The following is a 14,687-nucleotide window of genomic DNA, read 5'->3' on the forward strand; positions in this document are numbered from 1 at the left end:
GCACATGTTTTTGTACAGGGCAGGGACAACTAAAAACCACTCATATACACTTAAACATCTGTTTTAACCCTCCCCACTCCTGGTTCTTTTCTCCTCACCCATTCTTTTCCCATGTTTCTGTGGCTTTTTAAGGGATGAAATAGTATTGCTCATCAATGATGGGTACCAGCAATGCAGAAAGCAGTGAAAATGGAACAGCGCCCTTGTGTGCATGTGCTTGCTAGTGTGAAACTGTGTTTACTGCTTGTTTACTACCCAGCAGTGGTAAAAGCGAATTCATTAAAATTACTCTACCTGAAAACCTGAAAGGAGGAATGTTTCTATAAAGACAAATGGAAAAGCAAGATAGGCACTCAGTGGCTTTTTGTAGAAATTGCCACACTCAAACGGCTCAATGCATCTTAAACGACCACAGCAGCGGTGAGATGTTTCAAAGTGATGTACCACGAGGTAACATTTCACTCTTTCTTTCTACAGTTTTCTGGAGAGGTCCCCGAGAACCGAGTAGATGTCGTTGTGGCTAACCTGACGGTTATAGATGCTGATCAACCGCACTCCCCTAATTGGAATGCCATCTACAGGATCATCAGCGGAGACCCATCTGGGCACTTTACCATCCGCACCGACCCAATTTCAAATGATGGCATGGTCACCGTGGTGAAGGTAAGATCCAGGCCTAACATAAGATGCTGAGTCTTCCCCTTACGGAGGTCACTGTAGAAGAAACACGCTGTTTTTTTCTGTTGAATGCCAAAGCCCCTCCAGATTTAGGTGCAAGCAGTAATAATAGACTACAGAGTTAAATAGGGACAGATTGGGGTCTTTGTCTTTCATATGCCCCTTTATGTCCAAATGAGGGATTGGAGACCGCTGTGCCCTTCAGAAACAGCTTGTACGCTCACACAGAGACTTAAACACAATGGCTGGTGAGACCACTGTAGCAAATTAGGTATTGATTTCTCAATTACAAAGGCAACGTTTTTTTATACACTCATAATGTTGTAGCTGCTGTGGTAAATGACAGCAACAACAAAGCCCTGTCTTGTAACAGCCTGCTACGTTACTGTTTGACCTCTCAGTCAGAGGTTGTCCGCATGATTTTAACCCATTTAGAAAAAAACTAAAGTATGTCAAGCTGAAAAAAGCCTCCATATAACATCAATCATAAACTGTGTGTGTGCGTTTACTGTAGATGTGTGTCCGGCTGATTTGCATCTCTGTGGCCATCCTTTGTGTGGCTTTCTGTAAATGTGCTTACTGTGTTTCATGGGTTTTGTAGAAATAACTGTTTTATTTCACCCAGGGGCTTTCTCACCATGTATCTGACTCCTGCAAACTGCATCTCACATCACATAATAATCTGGAAAAAAAATAGCAATAACATCTCCTTATAATTCCCATAGCACCCTGAGCAATGAGCATTGGCATTTTGCTTCTCTTCATTATCTCTAGATGACTGCCTTTTATAATCCATTCCTCTCACTCCCTGATGCAAAATTCAGCAGGCAGTCGGGTAGCCCTAAGCTTGCATAGGGACCCATGGGAGGTTATCAGGAAATCATAAAATAAGAGACAGGACACCCCCTGGGACAAAGCGAGCAATAGACAGTCTCAACAAGTAAACAGGGTGCTTTGGCTTGCTTTGTGAAAAGGGAGACGGAACATTCACATCAGACAGCTTGTAATAGGTAAAGTCAAGAACCCATAAGGCTGGTGCTAGCTTGTTGTTCCTGCTTTTTTTTAAACATTTTTTTTAACCAAGGCATCTGTGGCTGCTATTACAGACACATCGAATTACACTGACACCCAGGTACGCATCAGTCTTCCACAAGAGAGTTGAATTCCTCTGTAAACAAGGGGTGAGGTTTTAACCCGATCATGTCACACATTTGCACTGCTCTCTGTGGATTTTGTGAGACGTATTCTCGTTTTACGTTACGGTAATAAAGCCAGTAAACACACAAACACACACAAAAACAAATACAAACCCACACAGACACACAAATAAAGCCACTTGCTTCAAATGAGTAGTTAAGTTATGTAAATCACAGCTTATGATAAACACCAAAGATGACAGGGGAAGTGGAAAGGAGAAGTGAAGTGAGGCGAAGACAGATTTCCGAGGATTGAGGAATGCAGCCCGCAGAGAGCATAGATCACAGAGAGCCGGGGTAGGGCAGATGTGAAAAGACGAGGGGGTGGAAAGCTGAAGTCCAGCGGAACAAATTAGGTAAAAGGGAAAAAGAGAAAAGAGCGAAGCGATTCGAGGAGATGTAAGATGTGATGGCTCATGGGCAAACGATGCAAGCCATGTTATTGACCTCTCACCCCTTTGGCTTCCCTCAGGGTGTGTGTGTGTGTCTCGGTGTGTATGTGTGTTTTATGTAGCCTACAGCTATACTCTAGACCTCCCTGTGTTTTGAATACCACTGGCTTTAGATCAAAGAGCCTTGAGCGTGGTTAGCCTGTAAATGGGCTCCCAGTGCTCCACGAGGTCACACACGAATACACACCAGCGTGCTTACATTTATTTATACTTGCGTGCATGTACATACACAGGCAAACCGTAGCACCGGCACAAACACCTCTTCTTCAGTGGCCTTGTCAACCAACCTTCCTGAAAGCGCTCATTTTGGGGGTTTTTTTATCTCTGTGCTCTCAGACTGTCCGCCGATAACAGTGAGTTGATGCAACATACAGATCTGCTCAAAGTCATTAACATCAGCATCAGCTTTGGAGCAGTAATTATCATCTGCCTGTTTAGAAATGTACAAGTGGACACTACAAGCAGCATACTTGTTCTGTTTTTATCTCCTTGCTTGCTGTCATTTGAACTCGATTGTGTATTCTTCATTAGGAGAGCAAAAAACTGTCACTCTGGTTTAAGCTCAGGTCTCAAAACCCCCTGTAGTGTACACATATACACACTTTAATTCAAAAGGAATGACAACACACGGCGAATAGTATCAGCCCTGCACTGTGTCTGCGTGTCTGTGTGTGTCTTTGTTCATCAGGGGGCTACTTGACATGACATCTGTTCATTTATCATGTCCCTTTTCATCAGCAAGGTTTAATGCATATTCCCCAGGCACAGGCGAAAAGAGAAATGTTGACAGGGATCTTTACACTAATCAGTATAATGATTATAGTCCAAGCATGATGTTTGGAAATTATTTCTTCAGAAAAAGAACTAATGCAGTTGATACTGTAATAGCAATAATCAGACTATATAATAAAAGATCACTTAAACTTTCTCTAGCTTTAACTCTATAGCCTGCAGTGTTTCGTTAACGTGCTTGTGCAGGCTATGAACACAGGAGGTTAGTCACCTCTGTTATATTCTTTCATTGCTTATGCTCACCAGTACATAATACAGTCTCCTTCATTCTTGGACATTTGATTTGTTTGAGGGCAAGAATTTAAGAAACCTCGAGAAAAAAGCAAGAGAAAATGTACTTTTCTTAAAGGACCGTGAGCCAGAACAGCGTTGGTGTAATGAGTTTTACAGTTATGCATTTGAGTACCCAGCTTACTATTTCGTTATAATAAGTAGCATGAAGAATTCATTTTTCAGTTATTTAATTACTTTTCAAGTAAAAGTCACCACATTTCCCTTTAAAAAGTGTAAATAAGCAAAAAATAAAATAATAATAATAAAATCCCAACCACATTTGCAGTGTTTACGTCTCCTTCTGACTTCCTTGCATGTAGCTGCATACCAGGAATATAGCCTAGAATATAGTCCATATTAGCCTTCTCTAATCTCCTCTAACTTGACTTACAACCTTATGGTTGTAAGTCAAGTTAACCAGCACAATTGCAAAGTGAATGGCCTTTAAATTGTGTAAGTCTTTGGAAAATTATTTGTTCGAGACATAACGGGTGTCTTTCAGCTGCTAGCTTGTATTTTGGTTAAAGTCGTTGGTCTGAGGAAAATTAATAGCTTTCTTGCTGGTCATGTGGTGGAAGAGATGTTGCCAATATCAAGACGCTGTGCAGGGAAGTAAAATCAATACACTCAGTGGTAAATGTACAGAGGGCTACAGACACCCTCTGGATGTATACTCATGAGCAAGCTGAAAGGGGTATTTATTATTGGTAATGCAAAACTACTCTAAAGTGTTACCTTTACCCTGCTGTAGGTAACACTGTAACCTAACAGATTGTATTTGAAAAGCAGTAATCTTACCCAGAATTGGTCCAGAATGTCCTCATAGAGAGAAAGACTGAAAAATAACAAATACTGAGGCGAAGAGACAAGGGCAACCTGCACACAAAGGAGATAGAAAGAGAAGACGAAGCAAGCAACATGAAGGCCAACAGCTTCAAAAAGCTTAAACTATTTCAAATGTGTTCAGCCTTCTCTCCTTTCAAATGTAAGTAACTCTGTTTTTTTTTTTTTTCCTTTGTCCAGCCGGTAGACTTTGAGATGAACCGTGCCTTCATGCTGACGGTAGTGGTGTCCAACCAGGCCCACCTGGCCACTGGCATCCAGTCCTCACTCCAGTCCACGGCTGGGGTCACCATATCTGTGCAGGATGTAAACGAACCTCCTTACTTCCCCACAAACCCAAAACACATCCGCTTTGAGGAAGGTGTCCCTGCTGGCACCAGCCTGACGACGTTCTCGGCGTCAGATCCCGACCGACTTCAGATGCAGCAGATAATCAGGTACTGAGCGAGTACTGAGAGACAGTTCTGTCCACAGAATGGAAAATTTCAGTAGGGCATTAGTTTAATTTTGATCTTGTATATCCTTTAAATCTAATTAGATAACATCTTTTCCATGTGGTTTGGCTATATTGTCTAATTAATTCTAGCTTGTAGAGTGGCTATCTGCTGTGTAAGCACAAACCTGGCAGAAATGCATCCATATGCGCTGGCAGTGGGCTAAAAAGCCTCGGATCGGTTCCCTGTCTGTGGTCAGAGGTCAAAGTTCTAAAAGCGGACTATATTTTGGCATTACCCATCTCTCAAAATCTTACTGTGAGAAGTTTATGTGCCAGCAGAGAACTCTGAGTAAGGAGGGTAAAAAGGTTAATAGGGAGCAGTAGCCTCTGGGGTAATCAGATGTGTGTGCATTCTGTAGGTTGCATGAGCACATACAGGCAGGTACACACACACACACACACACACACAGATGCACACAACACAAGAGAGAGAACAAAAGAGATGGAGCAAGGTGGGGGCGGCAAAGAGAACAGCTGGCTGAGGCCCAAACACCTGACACAGCATTATGTCCACCTGCAGTGTTTCTTCTCTGCGCTAAGCCTCTCTGGATTTTAAATGTAAACCAACCTTTGAATGACCAGCAGGTCTTTTCTAAGTCCCGCTGTCAGTTTGACAGCACCAGTGGCTCCACTATGACCCTTCAAACTTAGATGGGTTGTTTAAGAACAATCTGCTCTGCATTCTACATGAAGAGAGAACAAGGATTTAGATTATATCCATACAACTGCAGAACCCATATGTTTCCATTTGTGCATGCACAATGTCAGTACTGATTACAGTGAGTGCACCGTGATTTATAACTAGCACAGAAGAGTACACAATTAAGCTGATAACACGGATGTTTGGTGTGACATTAAGACCACCTCCTTCCAACCACCTTGCACTTTAACAGCTCCTTCCTTTCAATTTCTCCGGGGAAAAGATCTAAACAAATTTCCCAGATAATTTCACAGCAAATGAGAGTAAATTGGGTGTACATTATAATTTAGGAAGATTCCAAAGTCACCAGCTGGGCTCCTTCTCTCGCTCTCTTGCTCGCTCCCACACTTTCTTTTTTTTCTGTTATCTTCCTCGCTAGATCAGTTTCTACTCTTTGTGGATTTAACTCATTGGTCTCCACTCTCTTTTTCCATGACCTGTCAAGACTGCGGTGCATCCTGGATTTAGGTTAACACTTTTACTAGCATGCTGTGTTCTGGCACAGTCCGACTGACATAAACACAGGCTAAATCTCCTTCCTCTGCTCTCGCCACATGAAAAGCAAAGACTGTAGAGATGGCAAATCCTCCACCTCATTCATTTGGTTCCATCTGGACAGGATCGTTATCAATCCCACTGCTTTACACCTTTTCCATAAAAGGTATCTACTCGAGTCGTTACGTAAGGACACCAGTTGTCTTCATTATTTTTGAAGAATTTTAAATTCAGGGTTTCATTTTTGCCATTTTCTCAGTTGTATCACACAGAACTGATACTGCTGCACATACTGTGCTGTGCAAGAGTCTCATTCATTTCTTTATATTTTCTTGTATTTTTTGCGTTTTGCAACAGTACTTCTCTGGGTTTTCTTTGGACATTTGTTGCTTTTTCACTCATTTTCAATCCACTCATTGTGCCTTACAATTTTCAGGGGAATATTTTTCTTTCTTTGTTTTTTATCAATTCACAGTGACCTATGAGTCAGTTAACCATAAAAAAGGTACCTGACTCAAGGGATGAACCAGGGTCCATACATAACAGACAACTTGGCAAAGAATCAGTTTAAATAAAAAAACGTTTTAAAAGCTATCCACCGGAATGTCTGGTTTATTTAGCTGAACTGAAATTTTATATTGTTGCAATGGAAAATTGGGATTGGGATTTGTTTATTTGACTCAATAAAAAAAATCAACAGAAACAATTAGTCCTTAAGTAAATATTTACTTCAAGTCAAAGTTTTAAATTAAATTATTGTCTGATTAAAACTAATAGATTTAGCTGTAACAATTTTTTTTAAGTGGGTTTAAAGTAACCTTTTTTCTGTGTATGAAAGTCCAAGGAAAGGTTTTGGAATGACCTTCAAGAAATCTCAAGAACTATTCCTGAAGACTACTTTAAAAAAATGAAAAGAAAGCTTGCCTGAGAGGTTTCTGACTATGTTAAGGAATAGGTGGTCATACCAAATACTCGCTCTCAAGCTCATTTGAATTTCACAAACTCTGTTTTTGCCTTTAACACTGTATTTCCATTTATGTTTGCACATTTCAATTTCCAATTTTTCTTTTTAGCAAAAATGTAACAAACGAGGGGTGGCTCAAGACTTTTGCGTAGTATTCTACTTCCTTGCCATCAGTCAAACAGTCAACTGGCATGCCTTTAATGGGAGAGACGTTTAGATATTACACCGGGTTTTGTGTTAGATGTAATATATTGCACATGTCGGTGCGTGTGACAAAAAGCTGTCTGTCTTTTTGAATGGATACGTTAAGAAAAGTCAGACATGGAGAAGATTTAGAGGGAGCCTTAAAAGTCAAAAGTAAAGTGAAATAGGACCTAAGGGACTATAAAGGGAGGGAAGGGGACAGGAGCTGAACATGGTGAGCCGACTTCAGGTCAAGGTTTGAAGTTGACAGGTGCTTATCAATGGAGGGACAGACTGACAGTGTAGGCTTTGGGGAAAGGCAATGTGTACAGGAGCGGGATGGGGAGAGGGAAGAGGAGTGAGGCATCATGCATCACCTGTCAGACACCCAGCCAGTAAGGTCGAGACATGGGACTGGAGACACTGGCATAAGTGATTACCCAAACCGCCTTGGCTAAGCTTGAGACATGCATTTTTCATCCTCAGGGTCGGGGGTTTGAAAAATAAATGTCATACCTCTCCCTGCTGCTTGCTAAGATCACTAACCTGCCAGGCCTAATCATACATCCAGCTGTACTCACACACCTAGCAACTCCCAAATGAGAGAAGCCTTCTGGTAGAGGAGAGCTTCGGAAAGCATTGGAAATAAGGCGCAGGAACGAATAGGAAAACTTTCACACACAGAATAACATTGAAACCAAATTCCATATTCCAGAAGTGTACTAAAGAAAACTGTTTACTTTTACAAGAAGACAAAAATATTGGATAGCACTTCATTAAAAAGTTAGCGATGGTGACAGCCAGTTGCCCACGGTTACGTTGTTTACAGTTGGGACTTGTAAACAAAACCACTGTGGGTGCTCTCGTTGGTATCTCTCTGATGACCAGAGCACTGTTGTTTACTATAGGCAGCACTACAGCAAGTTAAAACAACATTTTGAAGCCAGCCATATTCTCCACTTAACTTTTTGTTGAAATACAAAAACACGACTAATGATTCCACCAAAACGTCGAGTCATTGTGTTGGAAATTTCCCCCTAAAGACTGTTTATACAGAAGGTTTTTTTGTGCGTTAAATATGGTTTAATTCATCTGCGGTGACTGGAGTTGGAGAGAGTTAATTGAAGTGTGGGAATGAATAGAGCACTTTGCTTTGTGAACAAACCTTTGTGTTACGGCGTTTATCATCAGAGGGCGTACGTGCGCTCGTGTTATCGTGGAACGTACCCAGGGACGAATAGGTGCTGTAGTCATTTTGCAGGGCAAAAAAAGAAGAAAATGTCTTGCACACACTTATTTATGCTCTCCATATTTGAATCCTTCCCTGTCCCTGATTTTAAAGGGTCGGTTATCCGAGTGAAAAACAAAAATTCTTGCTTTGGCATTGAGCTGTGCTGAAAATATTGGTTTTATTCACCCAGATGTTGAGATACTGACCTCTGAGATTTCTGAGTAAAGTTCATTTGTGACTGCTCATTTGTCAGGCATATTGAAGAGAAACTATTTATGTATTTCTAATCTTTTCTGCTGAATTTTGGATAAAAAGATTGACACCACTGTCATGTCTGTGCACCATCTAAAATTAAGGTTAAATAATTAACAAGTCTCTTAACATGCCAAATCTTTTTGTACACAAAGTGAAGTGTAAAAGCAGCAATTATATTTCTGGTTTTATGTTTTTTGACTGATAGTTTGCCAGAGAAATAGCAGAAACTCCAGGGCTTAAAACACTGATTTTTGTACAGATAAAAAATGTGTATAGTTAATTAGTGACCTTAAGAGATTCCCATTAGTAGAAATATTAAACTTTACACAGTGCCAGTTGTTATAAGCTGAACACAAAACTTTGGAGCAGTTTTTAGGCGCTTACTATAAAAAAAGAGTTTGTGTGATGAGGCTTGAGTCCAAGGCAGACAGGAGGCAAAGCTGGGAGGTGAACAGAGCTGGGAAGGACAGTGGAGAGTGGGCTGACAGGTGAGTGTGGCAGAAGAAGCCACAGCATGGCTGGCAGGTAGCTGACTGGTTGCTGGCTTGCACATTAGGAAGATCTGAGGCGCAGAGACAGGACTTGGTTAGCACGAGAGAGAAATACACAAGGAAATAAATCAGAGTTGGCCCAGTGTTAGTTTACTGCTGAAGCTGACAGAACAATCTGGCGGAGAGTGGTTGGAGAAGCAGTTGGTTAGGTGAGCTGATGAGACAAGGGTGTGCCAGCCATGGATCAGGATGAAAGCCACGCCCAGGAAAGCAAAGTAGAACGCAGAGACAGAAGGGAGGGGAAGAAATTTGGCTTAATTCATCTTCATATTGACAGATATGAAAGGGTATCAAGAAAAATATTTCCCCAGATCAAAAACTGTTTGTTTAATAGGCTCAGAAATATGTTTTTATTTTTCAAACATGATGTTTCTAGCATTTGGAAAAACTCATCCTTAATTTTCCTCTTCTCATTAAAATGTACACCCATTTGTCTGCCCTCCACTCCACAGACAGAGAGCATTTGTCAGTTTGGCATGGTCAAGCCAATAGAAATGCAGTTGGACACAGAACAGCAGTAGGTATCAAGTCGGTCTTAATGAGGACATTAAAATTAGATCATACAGCCATGCTGCTACTTCCGAATGTCACCTCTCCTACACATTCCTGCTCATTTTCCTCCCTCTTTTATCCCACCCTCCCACTGTGATGGACTCACTGTAGTCCTGGTGGTGATTTCACTGTCTGCCTGTTAGCGGCTGTGGGCTTGGCTTGCCTGTGTGAATCTGTCTAGAGTGTGGGAATGTCATCTCTGTGATTCCCTTCCCCGCACTGTGCTCTGCCTCGGATCATGCCCAGTGCCTGCTGGGAAAATCCCACCTCAATCACTACAGGATAGAGATTATAGTCTCTGTCCACCCCTCGCCCCCCTACTTATTGCCACCCATCCCTTCAGGCTTTCAGTCTCCTCCATGTAAGTAGAAATGCTATGCAGTATTTAATCAAGCACAAATAAACAAGTGAGCTGTGCGCTAATGCTGAGTAAAGTACAATTCAGTAAACATAAAAGCGGGGTTAAGGTCAGATCCATTTCATTTTGAATAGATTGAAAGGCTGGAAGTGTATGTCACATAACAAGTTGGCTTTTTCACCCCGGCTCACATTCAGTAAATGAAATGGAATTGATGTAGAAACATAGGTGCGCAAGGCCAAGGTGTCACATGTCTACAGATGATGTCTCATAGCGTAAGCGTGAACCAAGACAGGTTTCTGTTGATGAACTCGGTATCAGAGAATGAATGAGACACAGATGAGAAGATACAGACGGGGCTACGAAAATGAATGAACACAATAGCACCTCAAGTTAAGGTGAGGCGACATGAGTAGAGAGAGCTTAGATAAAAATGAATGTGTGAAACAAGCCAAAGGAAACAAAAGCCAGCAAAACAAGAACAGCGAGATCAGAGTGAGATTGGCATTCAGTCCTGGAGATGATCCCCTGTTCCTTCTCTGCTGCTTTATCCCAGGGGACTGCTGCCACCTGCTACCACATCCACTTTCCTGTCAGTACCAAGATCCCATGCTCCCATCTCCACACTGTACACATTCCCTATATGCACACACAGGCACATTTGCAAACATGCAAGCATCGAAACATATATGCATATAAACCTCTCAGTGTAAGCTTAAGCAAACACTTTCAGAAAACAGGCGGGTAAAACACACACCCACACACACACACAGGCAGTTGCGCCAGTGCTTAACTAGGAAGGTAATTGACTTCAATGGCTGGTACACAGGAGTGGAAAAAAAATGAGGTGAAATTGACTGTAGGCTGCACGCTCTGGAGAAGAAGTCGTTGAAGAATTAAACTGTGTGAAGGTCAAGCTGTTGTGATTTTTAGACCGTGTGTGCGCGGAGGCAATCTAGGTATGCACAGATGCAAGAGAAAATTTCTAATTGCTTGTAAACAGGGAAACGCCAAACGCTAACGTCTCCATCGATCTGTCCTTGTGTGTCTTTAGGTATTCAAAGCTGAACGACCCAGCAGACTGGCTGTCCATCAATAGAAGCAACGGTCAGATAGTAACCACAGCAATGCTCGACCGGGAGTCTGTCTATGTAAAAAACAACATATATGAAGCCACATTTCTGGCAACAGACAATGGTAAGAAACTCTTTAAGCTGCTGCATTAGTGACGTTTGCTATTTTTCATTTAAAATCAGAGTTTGCTGTTTCTTACATATTTGTTTTACACTTTTACCACATTTTTTTTTATCAAGTTTTCATTCTATAAAGACTCCGATGTCCAATAGTTTAGGCACATGATGACAGAGCTGGGACTTTCTACAGTATAACATACACCTCAGTATAAATTCAGTATTCTTGAAGGTACTTTGCTACCACTTTATTTATAAGCATTTGATGTAATCCAGAGCCAAGAGTTGTACAGTGTAATTGAACTCTGAGACACAAGCTAGTGTTTCGTATATTGAGTATATCAACTGATTAAAACTGAGACTTTCGTGGGGATTTGGAAGACTATAAAGGCATGTAGCTGGGTTAGAGTCAGTGAAAATCCAGGATTTGCACAACTGGTTAAACTGTTGAGCCTCTTCTATCTTGTGTCCAAGCCTGCTTCCTCCTTGGGCTTTGTACAATTTATGTAGCATACATTATTTGTTCTGCCTCAAAGTTGAAACTCAAGCATTACAGAGCACAAACCCAATCACAGCAAACAAATAACTTTTTCTCAAGTGGAAGTGAATGTTTCTTGTTTTCTTAAGTAAAACGGGAAATGCTATTTTCCTTCCAAATTGCCTTATCAGTGACGTGCAGCGCACTGGTGCATTTATCTTAAGTTGAGCTGGCTTTGAAACATTGCTGTGTTTATAGGTGTTAGCATGTGTGAAGCCACTTGTTTGAAACGAAATTTGGTGAGCGCGTGCATGTGTGTGTGTACATGTATTTGTGATGACTGACAATGTCAAACAGCAAAATATGTAACCTGCTGTGTTGATGCATGGAGACGCAGCAGGATTATAGGTTTACATGCTCCTGTTGTTTGGACTTTCCTGTTTTTTTTCCTGCTTTTTAATTCCAAACCTTCTTTATAATCATGATATGTTACCTGTTTCCTATTATTTGGGGGGTTTTGCTCACCTCACCTTTGTAAAGTACACCGTTTCGACAGGCGTGTTTCTGCTAGGTCTGCCTGATATTGGGACTGTGGCCAGAACAAAAGAAACCAGCAGGGTTTTTTTCATGTGTATGCATGTTTGTGTGTCTGTGTGGGTCTTGCCTGAGTGCCAGCCGTCACAACATAAGAGGGATTATGGTAAGAAGTACTATGAGACAGTAAGGATAGTAGAATGGGACATGAAGAGGTGGTGACAGCATGGTGAGAAGTACACTTATTACACCCCCTCGATGAAATCTGACCATTTCAGAACCTTTTGGCTCATTTTCCTCTTAACACACCTATGGTATTGTTTATATTTATGCGTTCTTCAAAGAGCATATGGTAGGCTTACTACGAGTCTTTTCACCATGCCTCGCATCTCTCATCCGCCATCAAAAAAAGGAGTTAATACAAATCCTTTTGAGGAATTTACACAAACATAATTATTTATTTAGCTGGTTAAAACCCACATAATTCTCCTATCAGCTGTGGCAAGCTGCTTCCACATGTCCCCCATACATGGCTAGGATTAACAAACCAGCAGAACTGGTAAGCCTCTGTGTGTGTGTGTGTGTGTGTGTGTGTGTGTGTGTGTGTGTGTGTGTGTGTGTGTGCATTTGAAAGCCTGTGTTTGCAGTACTGCATTCATGAACCACATGTATTCCTGGTAGAGCATCTACATGTGTACAAATTGCATTTAACAGTCTGCATTAACTGTTTATTGTGTATTTGTATAGGGACAAGTATGTAACATGAACCATGCCACACACAGGGCCTATGCTAATTTGCAATGCCTGTCCCTAGACTGGCTTTTAAAGTACAAAAAACTGGAAACACATACACAGCAGTTAATACAAAGAGATGTATAATTACTGTCTGGATGCTTATAGCATGAAAACAGACACTAATAATAAAAATGTTTAATTAGTGTCGGTCAAATCAAGTGATCCACTGAAAGGCTGGGAAATGTATTTAAAGCTTTTAGAAGCTGTTGTATAAAATTTAAAAACTCAAGTGATTTTATAGCCTGTATGGCTTCCTAAAGGATGTGGCTTTTGAATGATGAATAATAACTTGGATATTATAGAAGTTTACCTGTTAATTAACGAGTCGTCAGAGTTAAAGGAATCCAATGTTTTGAGTTTTTACTAGATTACAGCCTGTAGAGGCACTAATTGCATTATTATTGAATTTTTTATATTTTTTATTGTTAAAATTAAATTTCCTAAAATATGTTTCTATAGACAACATGAACAATAGATGAAAGATGTCGTTACCATGACATTAATCTCTGGTTTCTTAAGTCCTGTTGTAAAGCCTCGAGATGGGTGTTTCCATCTTAGTTGCAAAAAAACAGATGTGGCAAAGAAGGGCAGAACTGGCTATAAAAAGCTCATTGGCTAATGTCTCGTGATTGGCAAGTCAGCGTGTCATTTCATACTCCATTGCATCACCAAGATGTACAAAATAAACATATTTTTTAGTCATTGTGAACCAAAATTAGTAACAGAGCCCTTAAACTCAGTAAAAATGTGTTTATAGTGGCCTTCAGATAGAATGCATGTTTAAGGCACTTCCCCCATTGGTTTAATTTTTAACTGTGCAAAACTGTGTGTGAGCTGAGCATCTATATTGTCTATATTGTTTTCCCTTTTACGCCTGTTGTCCAGTTATGGCAGAAATATTAGGTCGGTTATCCGATGTCTCTAGATACTAAAACGTATACATTCATCAGTGACGTCTTGATGTCTTTATTAATCACTTGATATTAATGAAGCAATCGAAAAACCATAGTGTTACCAGTCAAACAGAGCGCGAACTGATAACAGGCTCACTCCAGACCGTTGTCTTCAGCCGTGTCTCACCCTTCTTGTGGCAAACGTCTTGCTCTGTTGCCACATTTAATTGGCAGATCTGTAAGCTTTGCATAAATCTTTGTAAATTACATTGCCCTTATCTCATGCCAGAGATGAGCCCTGGGGTCGCTTGATTCCATGTGATGACTGGGCCAGTGGGGCATGACAGGGAAATGACTCCTAATTGGGGAAAGCTAAGGGCCGTCACCCACTGACACACACTCAATAAACAACGCTGAGCTTCATACCGCTAAGCACCCTTTTTTAAGATGTTTCTCTGCCACATTTTCCTGCTGCACATACGCATTCACGCATTCATCTCTTTGCTCAGCTATCTCCCTCCCTGATTGTTTAAAGTGTCTATTTCTTATTCCCAATTCTCCATAATGCAGTTGCTGATGGTCTGTTGCTGTGTTCGGTCAATGCAAAAGCTTCTAGATTGCGCCTGTAGATGAAGTGTGAGCATGTCTGTGTGCACCAGTGCATGTTATTGCACTCCAAGGCTGACACTATTGTAGTTGAAGCAGCACTTACAATGGCATGCCTACATCAGTATCACACCAAGTTGCCTCGACAATTTCCACAGATTTACAAAACAGT

The 14,687-nt window shown here is 41.1% G+C and overlaps 1 protein-coding gene across 1 annotated transcript in view; it reads left to right on the plus strand.

Moving 5' to 3' along the window:
• Positions 1-14,687, plus strand: part of LOC100707506 (cadherin-4) — a 237,707-nt gene that overhangs the window by 214,502 nt on the left and 8,518 nt on the right. The window contains exons 10-12 of the mRNA XM_003438813.5: positions 478-663; positions 4,415-4,671; positions 11,074-11,216. Coding sequence (XP_003438861.2) covers positions 478-663; positions 4,415-4,671; positions 11,074-11,216 — 586 coding nt within the window. The remainder of the gene's footprint in view (positions 1-477; positions 664-4,414; positions 4,672-11,073; positions 11,217-14,687) is intronic.

The sequence above is a fragment of the Oreochromis niloticus genome, linkage group LG20 (assembly GCF_001858045.2).
Source record: "Oreochromis niloticus isolate F11D_XX linkage group LG20, O_niloticus_UMD_NMBU, whole genome shotgun sequence".
Taxonomy (NCBI): domain Eukaryota; kingdom Metazoa; phylum Chordata; class Actinopteri; order Cichliformes; family Cichlidae; genus Oreochromis; species Oreochromis niloticus.